The sequence below is a fragment of the Theropithecus gelada genome, chromosome 15 (genome assembly GCF_003255815.1).
Source record: "Theropithecus gelada isolate Dixy chromosome 15, Tgel_1.0, whole genome shotgun sequence".
Classification (NCBI taxonomy): Eukaryota; Metazoa; Chordata; class Mammalia; order Primates; family Cercopithecidae; genus Theropithecus; species Theropithecus gelada.
In genome coordinates, this window is record NC_037683.1 from 107,549,418 (window position 1) to 107,568,767 (window position 19,350).

General features: G+C 40.2%; 1 protein-coding gene across 1 annotated transcript; it reads right to left on the minus strand.

Moving 5' to 3' along the window:
* Positions 1 to 12,622: 12,622 nt before the first annotated feature.
* LOC112607774 (elongation factor 1-delta-like) lies at positions 12,623 to 14,239 on the minus strand. Its single transcript, XM_025358893.1, is given in 3 exon segments — positions 12,623 to 12,902; positions 12,904 to 13,587; positions 14,205 to 14,239. Coding segments are annotated over 3 exon segments (924 nt in total). The 3' UTR covers positions 12,623 to 12,697.
* Positions 14,240 to 19,350: the final 5,111 nt, after the last annotated feature.

Here is a 19,350-nt window from a genome sequence, read left to right on the forward strand (position 1 = left end):
ATATTAAGTGCAAGGGTTCAGCACCCAAAGATTTTATTTTGTGCAAGCCCAATGATGCACTGTTTTCTTGGGCAGGGATTTTGAGTATGTCTTTCAGAGCTGCAATTTTCAGCAGCACAGCCAGGGCGTTTAAAAGGATGATCATGAGAATAAGATTCAGGTGATTGGAGGTGCTCACAGTTTCACAAAGAGAGTTATTTGTATGGGATACAGCCCAGGATGACACATGCCAGACCTCTTTTAAGTTGATTACATTTGCAAAAGGCTCTAACAAACAGAGCAGGTAGAGAAATGAAATACATTTTGAAATTATGCACGTAAAAGAAATCAAGCTATTCGTGTTGTAGAGAGAGCTTGAGAGCAGAGAGAGGAGAAAGCAGAAAGGGTTTGCAGAGACCCCAGTATTCCAGAATAGCCTTGACTTCAAGGAGACTGCTCTAATGTCCCCATAATCACCCCAGTATTTGTCACACCAAAAATATCGTTACCATGAGGGGCAGGCACTAACATTTATTTGTGCTCATTTTGTTTCTAGGCACATTATGTACTTTTTCTTCTTCTTTTCTTTTCTTTTTTTTTTTTTTTTGAGACACAGTCTCAGTCTATCACCAGGCTGGAGTGTAGTGGCATGATCTTGGCTCACTGCAATCTCTGCCTCCCTGGTTCAAGCAATTCTTCTATCTCAGCCTCTTGAGTAGCTGGGATTACAGGCATGCACCACCATGCCCAGCTAATTTTTGCATTTTTAGTAGAGATGGGGTTTCACCATGTTGGCCAGGATGGTCTTGATCTCTTGACCTCGGGATACACCTGCCTCAGCCACCCAAACTGCTGGGATTACAGGTGTGAGTCACCACATCTGGCCTAGTCACCTGATTTTTGACAAAGAAGAAACGCAGTTCAATGGATAAAGGGACAGTCTTTTTTTTCTTTTTCCTTTTCTTTTTTTTTTAGATGTAGTTTTGCTCTTATTGCCCAGGCCATAGTGCAATGGCATGGTCTCAGGTTACTACAACCTCTACCTTCCAGGTTTGAACAATTCTCCTGCCTCAGCCTCCTGAGTAGCTGGAATTACAGGTTCCTGCCACCATGTCTGGCTAATTTTTGTATTTTTAGTAGACATAGGGTTTCACCTTGTTGGCCAGGCTTGTCTTAAACTCATGACCTCAGGTGATCAGCCCGCCTCGGCCTCCCAAAGTGCTGGGATTGCAAGTGTGAGCCACTGTGCCTGGCCCAAAGGTACAGTCTTTTTAACAAATGGTGGTGGAACAACTGGATATCACATGCAAATGAAAAAAAAAAAAAGGATCTAGACAAAGACCTTACACCCTTCACAAACTGAACTCAAAATGGGTCATAGATCTAAATGTAAAACATAACAGTAAAAAACTTCCAGAAGATAACATAGGGGAAAATTTACATGATTTTGGATTTGATTTGACGATGAGTTTTTGATGCTACATTGAAAGCATAATCCATGAGGGGAGAAAATAGGTAAGCTGGACTTAATCGAAATTAAAACTTCTGCTCTGTGAAAGAAACTGTTACGAGAAAAAAAGGCAAAGCCACATGGTTGAGCTTAGACATAGTTGTGAAGAGACACCAGCATGCTTTTTGTGAGTCATTTCCCTCCCTCTCTCTCTCTCTCTTTCCCTTTTGTCCCTCAGGTCAGTGGGGAGTGGTTCTTTCTGCCTCCTTTGAGGTCCTTGTTAAGAGATGGAAACTTGTCACTAAAAAACACAGTTACGAATAAAATCCCTGAGTGCAGGTACTGGTCAACAGTGTTAAAAAGCTTCTGTATGTATGAAAATTTGCAGAAATAGAAAACAATATATAAATAACATTTGAAGTGTTTTCTGTAATAAGTGTAAAACAGGATAATTTTGGAAAGCTTGGAAACACTTGCAAACTGGACCAGCCCCTTCAGAATAAAATGGCTCTTCCTGCTAGCTAAATCTATGTGGAACTTGCTGTGGGGTTGATGAGAACATCAGGCTCATTCATAGTTCCAGTCAGAAGAATAAGAGACTAGTGACATCCCGTAGGCCTAGTTCTCACACTGCTGAAGGAGCCTGACCATTCTGAAATCCATAGTCTTATTTCAAGAATGAGTGAAGGGGCTGGGCACAGTGGCTCATGCCTGTAATCCCAGCACTTTGGGAGATCAAGGCAGGCAGATCACTTGAGGTCAGGAGTTTGAGACCAGCCTGGTCAACATGGTGAAACCCCGTCTCTACCAAAAATACAAAAAAATTCGCCCAGTGTGGTGGCCCATGCCTGTAATTCCAGCTACTCAGGAAGCTGAGGCAGGAGAATCGCTTGAACTCAGAAGACAGAGGTTGCAGTTAGCTAAGATCATTCCACTGCACTCCAGCTTGGGTGACAGAGTGAGACACCATCTCAAAAAAAAAAAAAAAAAAAAAAAATGAGTGAAGGAGTCTCCCTCTTAAGAAAATGTTGACCTGTAAAAGATTGTGAGGACCTGAATCGGTCCACTCCTCTGTGGTTCAAAATTATTTTATTTTCCATGCTACGACCTGGGGACAAGCTAAAGCAATTTTTCTCCTTCCTGATGGCTATAGCAAAACTATCAATATTGTCATGGCTCCAGCCAAAGAAAAGAGTGGCCACGGATTCTTGCCTAGATTTCTGTTCATTTCTCTCTCCCTGTGTTGGAGGGGCAGCAAGTTGGCCGGCTGGACTGTTCTGATCATGCATGAAGTACCTGGTGAGCAAGGAATTCATATGGTTTCCTAGTTGCATGTTTAGGGTAACCACATGGGATCTGTAAAGGTGAAAGCAGCTCTGTCATGGTCAGTGGCAGGCTGGAACCACTGGACAGGTTTTCACTGCCTTCCTGGGTTGCTTTTCCAGGAGGACCCACATATGTGACAATGGCTCTTGGGGTCTTGGGGCGAGATAACAGGGATCTTAAGCCTCGATTCAGTGTGTCCTTAGGGAAGTTTTAAATGTTGGGCATTGCTCCTAGCACAGGATTCTTAGCAAATAGTAGTCATGGTACTTTCTGGCTTGCTGATTGCTTAAACAGAAGTTTCAAACATAGAAACAGGTCGTGGTTTTTATACGTTATTGTATGTCTATAACTAGATGCTGGTCACAGCAAAGCCAGGTTAAAAAACCAAGATGCTGCTGGTGGTGAATCCCATTTGCAATAGTACAGTAACTAAAAATCCAAAAGAAAAAAAATACAGGAGCTTTCATGACATAAACCATAAACCTTTACAGACACCAATAAAAGTAGACTTGAATAAGTTGCAAGACGTTATAATAAGATTAAATTCAAATCAAAGCCCCATCGGATTGGGAGAGCATGATTGGACAAAGTGTTGCTAAAATATCCTGTAGCTAAGCGTCAATATTCACCAAGAAATCTTTAAAAATCAAGAGTATTGGAAAAATTTAAATTTATCATAGACCTCTATGCAGATGTAGGTCTGTTAGCCAAGCACTTAACGCTGTATCAGAAGATATTACAAGCTGATGATATGTGCCAAAGCCTGCAATACTTTAATCACCATTTCTCTGATTTATGTAAAAAGCAATTAAGGAAAGTTGTGAAATAAGAACATAAATTACCAGATGAACATTTGACATTTAGTGCCCTATAACTAGTGATGAGAGAGCACTCCAGCACTGGATATTAGTGAACTCTTAAAGCAATCTCAAATTATGTGGAATTCAAATTCTGTGGAGTAATTAGAAATCTAAATAGGAATAAACTTTTCTCATTTAAGACATTTCGGACTTAACTATTATTGAATTATCCATGAGCAAGAGTTGGGGAGGACTAGAAAAAAATCCCTTTCATGAAGAGCCCAAAACAGTAAATAAGAGCAAGAGATGAGAAGCAGTAATAGGAATCAAAGGTCAGGACTTTTCTCTATATCGCTCAACAACAACCCATGCCCTTTAAAAGTTTACTGAGAGGGTATTCTGCACGAGAGTTTAACCACCTTCTATGTTAGCCAACCCTACGCTGTTCCTTAATTATACATTGCAATTAGTACACAAAACAAAACACAACACCTAATAAATTAAAGAAAATAAATTCAGGTCTTAAGATACTTGTATCTGTCTTGATTAAAGTTCTGAGTCGATTATTTGATAAAAGGGTGAGGTGCCTGCTTTTATGCTCAGCTGGAAGAGCTGTACATGTCACATGAAGGTATTCCATACACCTGGTGCAGGCAGGGCCTCAGAAGAATGAGCAGTCATGGGCTTCTCCAAACCAAACAACTGGGCCGTCACCTCCTCCACATGGAATTATTCTCATGCAAATAGACAACAGGTCTCACAGCAGAATGGCAAAATTCTGAAAGCATTATCTCAAAGGACTAGAAGGGGACATGAAAAAATGGTGGGCCAGGCATGGTGGCTCATGCCTATAATCCCAACACTTTGGGAGGCCGAGGTGGGCGGATCACAAGGTCAGGAATTCGAGACCAGCCTGGCCAACATGGTGGAACCTAGTCTCTACTAAAAATACAAAAATTAGCCGGGTGTAATCCCAGCTTCTCAGGAGGCTGAGGCAGGTCAATCGCTTGAACCCGGGAGGCGGAGTTTGCAGTGAGCCGAGATCACAACACTGCACTCCAGCCTGGGCTGCAGAATGAGACTCCATTCAAAAAAAAAAAAAGGTGAACTGAGGCTTGAAAAAAAATCACAAATAGTGAACAGATGAGATCAGGGTAAAACAATGCAAATGTTCCTGGAAAACAATAAAAGAAATGTTTGGTGGAAGAAAGTCTGAAATTCATTTCCTATGATATCTCATGTAGACTTTGTTTACTGGAGAAAATAGCTAGCTCAGGAAGTCATCGGTCAGGGAATGATCACTGGAACACCTCACTTTTCTGGAGGCCACCTCTGGTAAGGACCAAGTCCTCTCTCGTGTTCGCTCTCTTGACCCTCCTCGTGGGGGCTGGAGACTCTTCTTACCCTCCTACCCGTGGGGAAATGACTCACCCCTAAACACTTGGTGGGCAGCTTTGAAAGCCACACAGGCAGTCAGAAAAGTCATGGCAGGGACACTTCAAAATAAATCTCTGAGGGAGCTGGAAAAAAAATTCAGACTAATCAAAACCCTGAAAAAGCCTTCTAAATCCCACCCACTCTGCCAATCACTGGGGTCTTCCCTGAGGAAACCTCAGAAAATTAAGGAGGTAGAAGCCGAACTCAAATACTGTTGCAGCTCCTCTTCTGGAAAAATCACTCTTTGCTGTAAACTTTCATGTCCATGGGACAATCCAACCAATATTTTAATGCTAATAGTAATCATGGGGCAAGCAGTTCCACTCCAACGTTCAGAAGCCAAGGAATAATGGCATTCTGGCTTTGATGCCTTCTGTCCTTGTTTACACAGTAAACGAGACTCTCTTAACAGCCCTTGGAAAGATACCTTTTCATATTTGACACTGAGTTCATCTGGGACAAATAGAAAACCTTGAGGAAATGTGAGTCTGCCTTCCCCAGAGTTCAGCACTAACTAACTAAACATGGCAAAGATTGATTTTTTTTTTTTTTAAGCTGGAGTCTCGCTCTGTCACCCAGGCTGGAGTGCAGTGGCATGATCTCTGCTCACTGCAAACTCTGCCTCCTGGGCTCAAGCAATTCTCCTACCTTAACTTCCCTAGTAGCTGAGTTTACAGGTATGCATCACCAAGCCTTAATTTTTGTATTTTTAGTGGAGACGGGGTTTCACCATGTTGGGCAGGCTGGTCTTGAACTTCTGACCTCAAGTGATCGTCTGCCTCAGCCTCCCAAAGTGCTGGGATTACAGGCATGCACCACCGTGCCTGACCATATTGAATTTCTTTAAAAAAACATGTGTAATTTTGATTCCAATAATAATTTCAATTGGACTTTTTTTCACTACTTGAAAAATTGACTTGAAAATATACCACCAGGTAAACAGCAAGCATAAATTGCACAGATAAGATTGGAGGAAAAGATTCCTGTGATTAAAATGTTATTGTTAAAACAGTATGATAAGGAACAAGGATAGATAGATAATTTATTAAAACATGATGGAGAGTTTTAAAACAGACTAGGATATTTGATAAAGGGAGCTTCGTGAATCAATGAGGGGAGAAATGTACTATTCAGAGCAGCATTTCAGATACTGGCCTTTTAGAAAAAAAATCAAGAAAATTTCTCACTGAGTCAGGCATGTCAATAATATTCAATATTTTCATCTTCAAAATGAAAAGGTTGAGTTAAGAGATCTTCAAGGATTTCTTATTCTGTTAGTGTCTGAACTAAAAATTGTAAGAAGTAAAAGTTATGAATAGAGTAGGAAGAGAAAAATCAGTCAAAAGAGAGAAAAAAGCCAAAGTTCCAGCACATGTGCACACACGTGCACACACACACAGAAAGCCTGCGGGTGGAAGTGGACTTATCCACGCACCAAGGGAAGGAAAAAGCCAAATGAAATGGGCTTTCGATGTGCTTTTGCCAAATACCAAATTAGGGTAACATGTGGTTTACAAACAGTAAACTCAAGCATTCAGCTTCCTTTTCTTTTCTTCTTGGTCCAATTTCTTTTGTTCTTTAAAGTCTCACCTTACGTTGCTACCTTGGTATAGAAAATGAGGGGTGGAGGAGAAAGACTGGACATAATTCAGATACTTTCAGTATGTTTTTGGTGGGTATACATTTCAAACACTTATTTTGTAGCATATCAAGTTGCTATTTAAGACTTAAGGACAAAAAAAGTCAAAATATTGAAACTTGAAGAAATGGTGTTAAATTTCCTTGGAGTCAGGGGCTCAGGCATTTCAACTTTGAGAATCTAGTTGTTCACTCTGAATGAAAAAATGTTGATGCAGTTAAAATCACTTTATGCAGTGAAATGCAAATTATGAGTGAACAAATTATAGCCTGCTGCTTTTGTCTGGTTTTGGACTATACCTAGCATCATGCATAATTTGTAGAAAAGTGTCTGTATAGAGAAACCAGTGAAAACCATTTAGTCACGAGCAAATCGGTTTACCCAGAGGAAGGCAATGAAAAGAACACTGTTATCTCTTCACTAGCTTAATGCTGTTCCTGATGAAAATTGCCTGAGGCCACATAAGAAATGTGGTGTAGTAATTATGTGCACTCAAATAGCTTCCCATTGGAAAGAAATAATCCACATTGGTAACTGAATCAAGCAAAACAGGCATAAAATTCAGCAGATTCACTTCCTTAATAAAATAGTGCGTAATCACACTTCAAATAGATAATCTAAAAAAGAACACTGGAATTCAACAGAGAAGTAACAGGAAACACCTCAGGCAAGGAACGAGAGGGGAAGACAGGTAGCCTGCTTGGCTACGGTTGGCTGGGAACTTCAAAGAGACTCCACAATGTGGGAAAAAGGTAAGTAAGAGACCCCCATTGGTCTACACTCCCACCACAAACTCCTGCAATTCTAGCCACAGGAGAGCCCCTTGACCCTCGTGGGCCCTAAGACTTACATAGGGAGCTGCCTGGAGACTGTGTGATGGCATTGCTCCGGAGAGGGAGCCCACGCTGCATTGCATGTATCTCCTGAGCTCTAAGGAGCCATTTTGAGAGTCCAGCCATCACCAGACTGCATCCTGCTCTGGAGTCCAACAGTCCCTGCATTTTCACATCTCCAGAGATCTATTGACCTCCCATGTCTACAGCCATTACCACTGCTGGCTACTGCTATCAGAGCTGAAGTGCAAGCTACGAGCAGCAATCCTGACACCCACAAGCAGCAGGGTCACCACAGATTTACAAGTGCCCTGCTGGCTACCCCACCTGCAGCCACCACCTAGAGCTGACACATGTATCCCCCAGCCACCTGCTTACATCTGCTGTTACTGAAAATAAATGAGGAAGTCAAATTGTCCTTTTTTGCAGATGATATGATCTTATATTTATAAAAATCTAAAGACTCCACCAAAAATCTCTTATATCACATCAGTAAATTTAGTAAAGTTGCAGGATATAAAATTAACATACAAAAACCAGTTGCCTTTCTATACACCAACAATGAAATAGATCAGAAATAAATAAAGAAGGCAATCCCATTTCAAATAGATACAAAAAACAAAATACCTAGGAATAAGTTTAACTAATGAGGTTAAAGACTCTGCAAGGAAAACTACAAGACACCGATAAAATAAATTGAAGAGGACACAAACAAATGGAAAAACATCCCATGCTCATGGATTGGAAGAACTAATATTATTACAATGACTGTACTGCCCAAAGCAATCTACAAATTCAATGCCATTTCTATAAAAATACTAATGTATTTTTTTTCACTAAAATAGGAAAATTACTAAAATTTGTATGGAACCAATAAAGAGCCCAAATAGCCAAAGCAATTTTGCACAAAAAGAACAAAGCTGGAGGCATCACACTACTTACCTTCAAAACATATTACAATGCTAGAGTATCCAAAATAGCGTGGTATTGATATAAAAACAGACAAAAAGATCAGTGGAATAGAATAGAGAACCCAGAAATAAATCCTCATATTCAGAGCCAACTCATTTTCAAGAAAGGCTCCAAGAACATACATGGGGGAAAGGAGAGTATCTTCAATAAACGGTGCTGCAAAAACTGAATAACTATATGGAGAAGAATGAAACTAGCTGCTATCTCTCACCATACACAAAAATCAAATCAAAATGGATTAAAGACTTAAGGGGGTCTAAGAACTGAAACTGTAAAACTACTAGAAAAAACGCAGGAGAAAAACTTCAGGACATTTTGGCCTAGGCAAATACTTAATGGCAAAGACCTCAAAGTACAGGAAACAAAAATGCTCAGGCCAGGCGTGGTGGCTCACACCTGTAATCCCAGCACTTTGGGAGGCCGAGGTGGGCGGATCACCTGAGGTTGGGAATTTAAGACCAGCCTGACCAACATGGAGAAATCCCGTCTCTACTAAAAATAAAAAATTAGCCAGGCATGGTGGTGCATGCCTGCAATCCCAGCTACTAGGGAGGCTGAGACAGGAGAATCACTTGAACCCAGGATGGGGAGGTTGTGGTGAGCTGAGATTGTGCCATTGCCCCCCAACCTGGGCAACAAGAGCGAAACTGCACCTCAAAAAAAAAAAAGTTCCATGTGTGGTGGCTCATGCCTGTAATCCCAGCACTTTGGGAGGCCAAGGCAGGCAAATCACATGAGGTCAGGAGTTTGAAATCAGCCTAGCCAACCTGGTGAAACTCCATCTCTACTAAAAATACTAAAATTAGCCGGGTGTGGTGGTGCATGCCTGTAATTCCAGCTACTCAGGAGGCTGAGGCAGGAGAATCGCTTGAACTCAGGAGGCAGAGGTTGCAGTGAGCTGAGATCATGCCACTGCACTCCAGCCTGGGTGACAGAGTGAGACTCCATCTCAAAAAAACAACAAAAAAAAAGCTCAACACCAGTAGCCATCAGGGAAATACAAATCAAAACCACAAGAAGGTATCACCTTACCCCAGAATGGCTATTAATAAAAAGACAAAAATAGCAGATGTGGCAAGGATGTGGAGAAAAAGAAACTCTTTATACTGTTGGTGGCAGTGTAAATTAGTACAGCTACTAAGGAAAACAACATGATTTCTATAGTAAACTAAAATAGAATTAACATTCGGTCCTGCTGTAGGGGTTTAATCAGGACAGTGGGGAAAATTATAAGCCACAAACTTGGAAGGCCTGAAGGTTTTTGCAGAAGTCTCAGGATAAGGTTATGACTGAAGGCAACCTAATCCATACCTTGAGTAAATAGCTTAAAGTGGGTACAAAGGAAGGTAGAGTAGTTTACCTAACTAGCTTGTTTACTCATGTGGTCCTAAGACTGACCTTTGATCTACTGAGGGTGCTTAATTGCTTTCTATTCAGGAAGTCCACAATGTCATTTACCCTCTAGTGGTGTTTACTCACGACCTTTGTCAATTAATCTTTACTGAATAAATGCAAGTCTTGCTAACTGATAAAGGCCATGGCTGCGACTAAGTGGCCTGGACGTTAGGCTGAAGTAGCAAAGCAGAATATCTGTGTGTCAGTGTACTTTATTCATCTGTCATTGGGTCAGGGTCTGCAAGACAGACTCCCTCATCCTGCAGTTTCACTAATGGCGTTTTATTCAAAGGAAAAGAAATCAGCGTATCAAAAGGATGCCTGCATCCTCATGTTTATTGTAGCACTACTCACAGTAGCAAAGATATGGAGTCAACCTAAGTGTCCATCAATGGATAAATGGATAAATAAAATGTATATATTTACCACGAAATACTATTTGGCCATAAGAAAGAATGAAATCATGCCATTTGCAGCAACATGAATGCAACTACAGGTCATTATGTTAAGTAAAATAAGTCAGACACAGAAAGACAAATATCACATATACTCACTCATATGTAGGAGCTAAAAAAGTTGATCTCATGGAGTAGAGAGTGAATTAGAGATACTAGAGAATGTGAAGGGTGTGCAGGTTGGGGGAGGTATGAAGGGAGATTGTTTAATGAGTGCAAACATATAGTTAGAAGGAATAAGTTCTAATGTTCAATGGCAGAGTAGAGCGACTATATTTAACAACAATTTATTGTATATTTCAAAATTGTTGGAAGAGAACATGTATTAATATGTTCCCGATACATAGAAATGATAAATATTCAAGGTGAGGGACTCCATAAATACCCTGACTTTATCATTATACATTCTATGTATGTAACAAAGTATCACATGTTCCCCATAAATATGTGCAAATGTCATTCATCAATTTAAAAAAATTCAAAAATTTTGCTGTTGCATTTAAATAATATTTAAGTAGTTTTCTACCATGCCTATTTTATTAAGAATGCTGAATTAATAAAATACCTTTCAGTAATTACTGATATAAATATATTACCTTCTCTTTTAATTTACAGTAGTAAATTATTTCAATTTATTGTTTTTTGTTTTTTGTTTTTTTTTTTGAGATGGAGTCTCGCTCTGTCGCCCAGGCTGGAGTGCAGTGGCACAATCTTGGCTCACTGCAAGCTCCGCTTCTCAGATTCATGCCATTCTCCTGCCTCAGCCTCCCGAGTAGCTGGGACTACAGGTGTCTGCCACCACGCCCGGCTAATTTTTTGTATCCTTAGTAGAGACGGGGTTTCACTGTGTTAGCCAGGATGGTCTCAATCTCTTGACCTCATGATCCGCCCGCCTCGGCCTCCCAAAGTGCTGGGATTACAGGTGTGAGCCACCGCGCCTGGCCAACCTCAATTTCTTGATAGTCTATCACTTTCGAATTTTAGAATTAAAATCATTACTAATTTTCAAATATACTTAAATATTGTATTCACCACAATGTTATTTAGAATTTTTGCATCTGTGGTGATAAATGACCCGAGTCAATAATTTCTTGTTTTTTTCTTCCTGTACTTACTATGATGGTCTAAGAGTAATGATGTATTTTAAAGTTGCAATGAAGCAATTACAAGAAATAAAATATTGGTATATATTTCTCTATAACTTGAAATGATTTCAATTAATAAAATGATCTGATCTTTAAATATGAACTACATTCAGATATGGATCTATCTGCTTATCTTCTGTATTTTAAAAAATCAACTTTAGCAAGATATTATTTACATACAATAATTGTACCTATTTAGTGTTCATTTTAACAGTGTGTGCACCCATGAAACTACCAACACAATAAAAATACAGAACATTTTTATCAACTCAAAAAGATTCCTTGTACCTCTTTGCTGGCCATCCCTGTCTCTGGCCCTAGCTTCAGGCAACTGTTAATCCGAATTTTGTTACTTCACTGTTAGTTTGTATTTCTAGAATTTTATATAAATACAACCATATAGTACATAACACTCTTTCATGTCTGGCATCTTTTACTCAAAATGACTGAAATTCATCCATGTTGTTACATTTATCATTAGTCTGTTCCTTTTTATTGCTGAGTAGTTTTCTAGTTATGGATACACCACATTATGTCTATTCACTTGATGATAAACATGTAGGTTGTTTCCAGTTTGAGGCTATTGTGAATAAAGGTCTTGTCAACATTCATGTACAAGTCTTTGTTTGGACATAAGTTTTCATTTCACTTGGGTTCAATACTGGAGTAGAATGGTTGGGTTGTATGATAGCTATGTGTTTAACTTTTTAAAAATTTGCCAAAGTATTTTCCAAAGTCTTTGTGTCGTTTTACATCCCTACCTGCCACACATGAGTTCCAGTTGCTCAATATCTTCCCACACTTGGTCCTGTCAATCATTTTAATTTCAGTAATTTTAATGAGTGTGTAGAAGTATCTCATTATGATTTTGATTTGTATTTCCCTGGTGGCTTATGTTGAAATCCTTTCTTGGCCTTATTGACCATTTCTATCTTATTTTATGAATTATCTCTGTTGAAGTATATTGTCATTTTTATTAAGTTGTCCTTTTACAATTCGGTTATACATTTCTTTACATTTTCAGGAAACAAATCTTTTGTCAGAAATTTATTGCAACTGTTTCTTCCCCTTCTGAGTCTTTCCTTCTCGCCTTAAGTGCTTTCAAAGGACAAGAGTTTTTAATTTTGAAAATTACAAATTATGATTTCTGTCTTTTATAGTTCATTATTTACGTGTACTACCTTAAAAATCTTTTTTTTTTTTTTTGCCTGTCTCAGTCTTTAATTGTGGCTGGGCCTCACGCGCGCACGCACACACACTCAGGCTTCAGATCTTGTTGAAAGCTGTGATATCGACACTTTGCACGTGTTCCTCAAACTTGGTGATCTCATCCTCCAGCAAGTCTGTCACCACCTTGTCCTCCACCACACACTGAATCTGTAGCTTCCAGATACCGTAGCCCACGGGCACCAGCTTGGAGGCCCCCCAGACCAGCCCGTCCAGCTGGATGGAGCGCACACAGGCCTCCAGCCATGTCCGTCTTATCATCCCAAGGCTTGACATCGAGCAGGATGGAGGACTTGGCCACCCGTGCAGGCTTCTTGGCCTTCCTCTCCACGTACTGCTGCAGCCGCTCCTCCCGCAGCTGTGCCGCCTTCTTGTCCCCCTCCTCATTGTCGCTGCCAAACATGTCAATGGCATCATCCTCGTCATCCCCTGCTGGTGTGGCTGGCTTCTTGGCCGGGGGCTCCACTTGGCGCATGGAAGACATGTGCTGGGTCTGTGGGGCCATGGCCCGGTGGCCAGGCGAGCTCTTCCCCAGCACGTTCAGCCGCGCCTGCAGCTTGGAGATGATCTGCTGCAGCTCCTGTACCACGCCGCGCAGGCTCTGGTTCTTCACTTTCAGACTGGCGACGAGCTCGCTGTGGTCTGCGCAGGGGCCGCTGGAGGGCTCGGGGCCTGAGTTTCCGGCCAGGGATTTCGGGATGTTCTCTCTGGCTCTCGCACTGTCACGGAGGATCACGCTGGCGCAGTTCTCCTGGCCGGAGGCACCGGCCACAGGCCCATTCATCTGCTCGTAGAATCTCCTTTCTGCATCGTCATGTTTGAACTTGTCCAACCAGATCTTCTCATGTACTAGGAAGTTTGTAGCCAGTTTTCTGACGCCAGCCAAGGATGCGGCGGCCAGGGAGGAGGAATCGGCGGACGTGGGATGCCTGAGGAAAGGGCACTACCTTAAAAATATTTTCCTATAGTCCTGGTAAATTTTAAATGATGACTCTGAAAACGATATTTTTAACTTATTTTATGTTTTTTTTATTTTATTAATTTTGATCAGTTGTATCTTACTAGGAAATCACCCATTTACTGTAGTATTCTCTTCTGATCCTACGAATTGATTCAATATCCATGTCTCCTTTCACTCATCACAAATCTTACATAATTTTGCTCTTATCTCTTTACCTTACTCGGGTTTATGTGAGGTATTCAGTTTACTAATGTTTTAAAATATTTTCATTTTAGTAGGAAAAGGATGGATTATTTTATAAATTTCATTGCCTGAGTAAGTTTAGGTATGGTTTTGGGTGCAATAAGAAAGACATAAAATAGAATGGTTTATGCCAAACATGTTTATTTTTATCACACAGCTAAAGTCTGTAGTTAAGTTGCTGCTACTTTTGAGTCAATAACATCAGGACCAGTGTTGGTGAATCTTTTGGCCTTTCCCCGGTGGTTGAAAGATCACCATTGCTGGTGGCATAATGTACAAGGCAGGAAGAGCTAAGTCGGTCTCTTTTCTTAGGAAATAAAGGTTTTCCCAGAATACATCTACCAGTGTTTTGCGTCTCTTGGGCTGAGGCAGGTCATTTGGCCGCTACCAGTTTCAGAAGGTGATGAGGTTACAGCACTATTCACAATAGCAAAGACATGGAATCAACCTAAATGCTCATCAATAGTAGACTGTATAAAGAAAATGTGGTACATATACATCATGGAATACAATGCAGCCACTAAACAGAATGAGATCATGTCCTTTGCAGGGATATGGATGGAGCTGATGGCCATTATCCTTAGCAAACTAATGCAGGAACAGAAAACCAAACATCACATATTCTCACTTATAACCAAACACCACATGTTCTCACTTATGAATAGGAGCTAAGTGATGAGAACACATGGACACACAACAGGGAAACAACACACACCAGGGCCTATTGGAGAGTGAAGAGTGGGAGGAAGGAGAGGATCAGGAAAAATAACTGATGGGTTCTGGGTGATGAAATAATCTGTACAACAAGCACCCATGATATGGGTTTACCTGTGTAACAAACCTGCACATGTACCACTGAACTTAAAAGTTAAATTAAAAAAAAAAGATAAAGTAGACCGGGCGCGGTGGCTCATGCCTATAATCTCAGCACTTTGAGAGGCTGAGGCAGGTAGATCACAAGGTCAAGAGATCGAGACTATCCTGGCCAACATGGTGAAACCCCTTCGCTACTAAAAATACAAAAAATTAGCCGGGCGTGGTGGCGGGCACCTGTAGTCCCAGCTACTTGGGAGGCTGAGGCAGGAGAATCACTTGAACCCGGGAGGCGTAGGTTGCAGTGAGCCGAGATTGCGCCACTGCACTCCAGCCTGGTGACATAGTGAGACTCTGTCTCACAAACAACAACAACAACAACAACAACAGATAAAGTAAGCCGTAAGAGAGGAGTTTGGGGATTGCATGCTGGTTCAGCAAAGCAACATTTTCCAAAAATTTCCCAAAAGATACACAAACTATCCAGAAGACCACTTTAAAATATTATATGTGAAGCTTAAGTCTTAAGATTAAAAATTCAGAAACTGTAAAAGAATACACATATAAACATGTAGCAAATAAAATTATGTGAATGGGATAATATCATATGCAAAGTCGAGACAAGGAATAGATGTTTTTTAAAAAAAGAGTTACTCCCTTTAACATAAAAAGCTGTTTTAAGTTAATAAGATAAACAATCCAAAAAGAGAAATGTATAAACAAATGCTTTGTAAAGGCAATTTATAGAATAGTAAATTCAAATGGCCAAGACACATTTAGAGGCATATTAATATACAAATTATAATTAGTTATCACTTGGAACTTGTAAAATTTCTCAAGGTTAAAGAGTAACCATAGCTGGGCACAGTGGCTCACGCCTGTAATCCCAGCACTTTGGGAGGCCAAGGCAGGTGGATCATTTGAGGTCAGGAGTTTGAGACCATCCTGGCCAACATCCATCTCTACTAAAAATACAAAAATTAGCCGGAAGTGGTTGCAGGAGCTTGTAATCCCAGCCACTTGGGAAGCTGAGGCACGAGAATCGCTTGAACCCGGGAGGCAGAGGTTGCAGTGAGCCAAAATTGCACCTCTGCACTCCAGTCTGGCGATAAAGCAAGACTCGGTCTCAAAAAACAAAAAAAGAGTAACAGCTACTTTTAGTAGGGGGAAAGAGGTACATTTATACACTAGTACTGGAAACATAAAAAGCTAGTCTTGGGACAAAGAAATTTGGCAACATCTGTTAAAATAAAATAACACATACCATTTGATCAGTCCCACTCCTACAAGCAGATGCTACAGAAAAAAATAATCTCCAGTAGGTAAGGGCATGACCGTCCTTGTCCAATAATCTCTCAAGTATAGTTATAAAAGATTATTTCTCCTAATGAAAAAATGTGAATAACTAATGGCAGTATGGTCAAAATATTATGGTACGTCCACACCATGGAGTCTTTTCAGCTAGCTAAAAATCGTTAAGTGTAAAAGGTACAAAAATGAGTATACACTCCCTCTTATGTATGACAATGAAGTCACACACACTAATATATGACACAGATGACATATTAATGTGACTGTACGTGATTGTGAATATAGAGAAAAATATCAAGTTGATTAGCATTATCTGTTGACAGACTGTTGTAGTGCCTGGAAATGCTATGAATGGAAGTACAAGAATCAAGAAGACATAAAATACATTATAAAAGTTAGTTAGGTCAGGCATGGTGGCTCACGCTGGTAATCTCAGCACTTTGGGAGGCTAGGCAGGAAGACTGCTTGAGGCCAGGAGTTTGAGACTGACCTGGGAAACATAGCAAGACCTCATCTCTACAAAAACTAGAAAAATTAGCAGGTGTGGTGGCGTGTGGCTGTACTCCCAGCTACTCAACAGGCTAAGGCAGGAGGATCACTTGAGCCTGGGAGTCGAGGCTGCAGTGAGCCAGGATTGTGCCACTGGACTCCCACCTGGGTGCCTGGGCAACAGATTGAAACAGTCTCTAAAGTAAATAAAGTCACATTTATGCCATGTTATATATATATACATATGTGTGTATGCAACTATTTTAATAAAAAGAAAGGCAAGTGTTTCATGGTTTGTTTTTCTCCACTGGTTTGAGACATGGGCTTAAAGTTAAATCAGTAAACAAAATGAATTATATTTATTATAAAATCTGCTTCTATAGGAAGACCTTTTCCAATGTAACAAATAGAGCTTCTTTTCTACTTGAATGTTATGGCATTTAATAAAATGATGTATTCTTACAAAACGTATTTTTATCAATTACTTGTCTGGTATACAGTAAGGTGTGACTCATGGACAAAGATTTTTCCATATACAATATATAATGTACAATAATCACAGGGCTTCTCTGTAGTATGAGTCATTTAAAACTCGTTCTGACTTCTGTGAAAAGGCTTTCTCACTTTCAAGAAATACAGTTTCCCTCATGTGTAAATACTGAAGAATACTAAAAACTGATTTGTGTGTGAAGCTACTCCCACATTTGCTCTTAACGTTGTCTCCTTCTGGTAGAAACTTTCTGATAAATTGCAGGTGAAGTGTTTTCCAGTTAGTGTTCTTACAGGCTTTGTTCTCCAAATGGTGTTTTGAGTGTATGATGGGATTTGAATTATTATTTTTTTCTCATGTGTGAATTTAGTATGTTCACGTCACTAACTTTTCGGTGGAAGACTTCCTAGTCATCATATTCATAAAGTTTCTCTCCAGCATTCATTTTCTGATATATAATGAAGTATGACTTGTAAAGAAAACCCTACCCACATTTAGTACAAACAGAAAATTATTATCCCCTATGAATTATCTGATGCATAAGTAAATGTTTGAGTGTATGTTTTCTTTTATTTTCTGAATACACAGTATGATTCTCTTTTAAAAAATTAATTTAAAATGCATTTTTGGCTAGGTGCAGTGGCTCACATCTGTAATCCCAGTACCTTGGGAGGCCAAGGTGGGAGGACTGCTTGAAACCAGGAGTTTGAGACCAGCCTGGGGAACAAAGCAAAGTGAGGCCTCATCTCTACCAAAAAAAAAAAAAAAAAAGGGCCAGGCACGGTAGCTCACACCTGTAATCCTAGCACTTTGGGAGGCTGAGGCGGGCGGATCACCTGAGGTCAGGAGTTCGAGACCAGCCTGACCAACATGGTGAAACCCTGTCTCTACTAAAAATACAAAAAAAAATTAGCAAGGTGTAGTGGTGTATGCCTATAGTCCCAGCTACTTGGGAGGCTGAGGCAGGAGAATTGCCTGAACCCGGGAGGCAGAGGTTGCAGTGAGCCAAGGTTGCACCATTGCACTCCAGCCTGGTCAACAAAACCGGAAACTCTGTCTCAAGAAAAACAAAAAAAAAGCCAGGTGTGCTGACAAACGCCTGTGGCCCGAGCTACTTGGAAGGATAAGGCAGGAAGGTTGCTTGAGCCAAGGAGTTCAAGGCTGTGGTGAACTATGATCATACCACTGAACTCTACCTGGGGTGACAGCGTGAGACCCTGTCACTAAAAAAAAATTAAAATTAATAAAATAGAATAAAATGCATTTTTATTAAAATATTCAAACTGTAAAACTGTCTTAAAATAGTTTGTTGTAAATACAAATGAACTATAATAGCGTGCTGGCATAAAAAGGTAATGGCTGGCCGAGCCATGCCTGTTATCCCAGAACTTTGAGAGGATGAAGTGGGTGGATCACTTCATCCAACATGATGGCCAGCCTGGCCAACATGGCGAAACCCTGTCTCGCCTAAAAATACAAAAATTCGCTGGGCGTGGTGGTGCATGCCTGTAATCCCAGCTACTTGGGAGGCTGAGGCATGAGAATCGCTCGAACCTAGGAGGTGGAGGTTGCAGTGAGCCAAGATTGCGTGCCATTGCACTCCAGCCTGGGTGACAGAGCAAGACTCTGTCTCAAAAAAAAAAAAAAAAAAAAAGAAGAGATACGAACCTACAGTATTCTCCCTAGTAAGGTCTATATTCCACATGCCTCCAATCTATACTGACCTTTAAATTCTACATAACATTTAGCTCTCCCAATTCGCTCAGTTTTCCACCATTTATTCCTCAATCAGTCCACAAGTGCCCCTTGAGATGCAAGAAATCCCACAGAAGAAAGTCTTTCTTTCTTCTACAGATTAATACTTTGTTGACAAAAGGTCAAGTAGCTCTTTTATAGTTTTTTCTTTTTCTTGGGAGTGTAACATTCTATTTTTAAAAATGTGCTTGAGAATAAAGGTTAAGAATCACTATCTCGGTAATCCTCCTAAGTTAATTTTTCAAGCCCTGGGACTCTATACCAGTCTTCATTAACCCCATTTTCTATTAATTATACAAAGGAAAAACCATAGTATTAAAAAAGACATCTGAGAAGCTTTTAGTGAATCTCTTCCATTTGCTAAATTTGGCAGCTACCAAAATAAAATTTGAAACCACCAGAGGTAATTTTCTCTTATGCATCAAAGTTTGTAAAGGTTTTAACAAATGAGTGAATGCCTTAAGACTTTTAGCAAAAAAAGATTGGAATAAAGTAATGCTGCACATCTAAGCATTTTCATTTACAAGTCAGTAATTTTGGAAAGTAAGAAAATATATTTTTGGTCTTGATACTTCTTAAATATAAACAGCTATCTCAACGAATTGAAAACATCTGCCAGTGGCAGAGTAA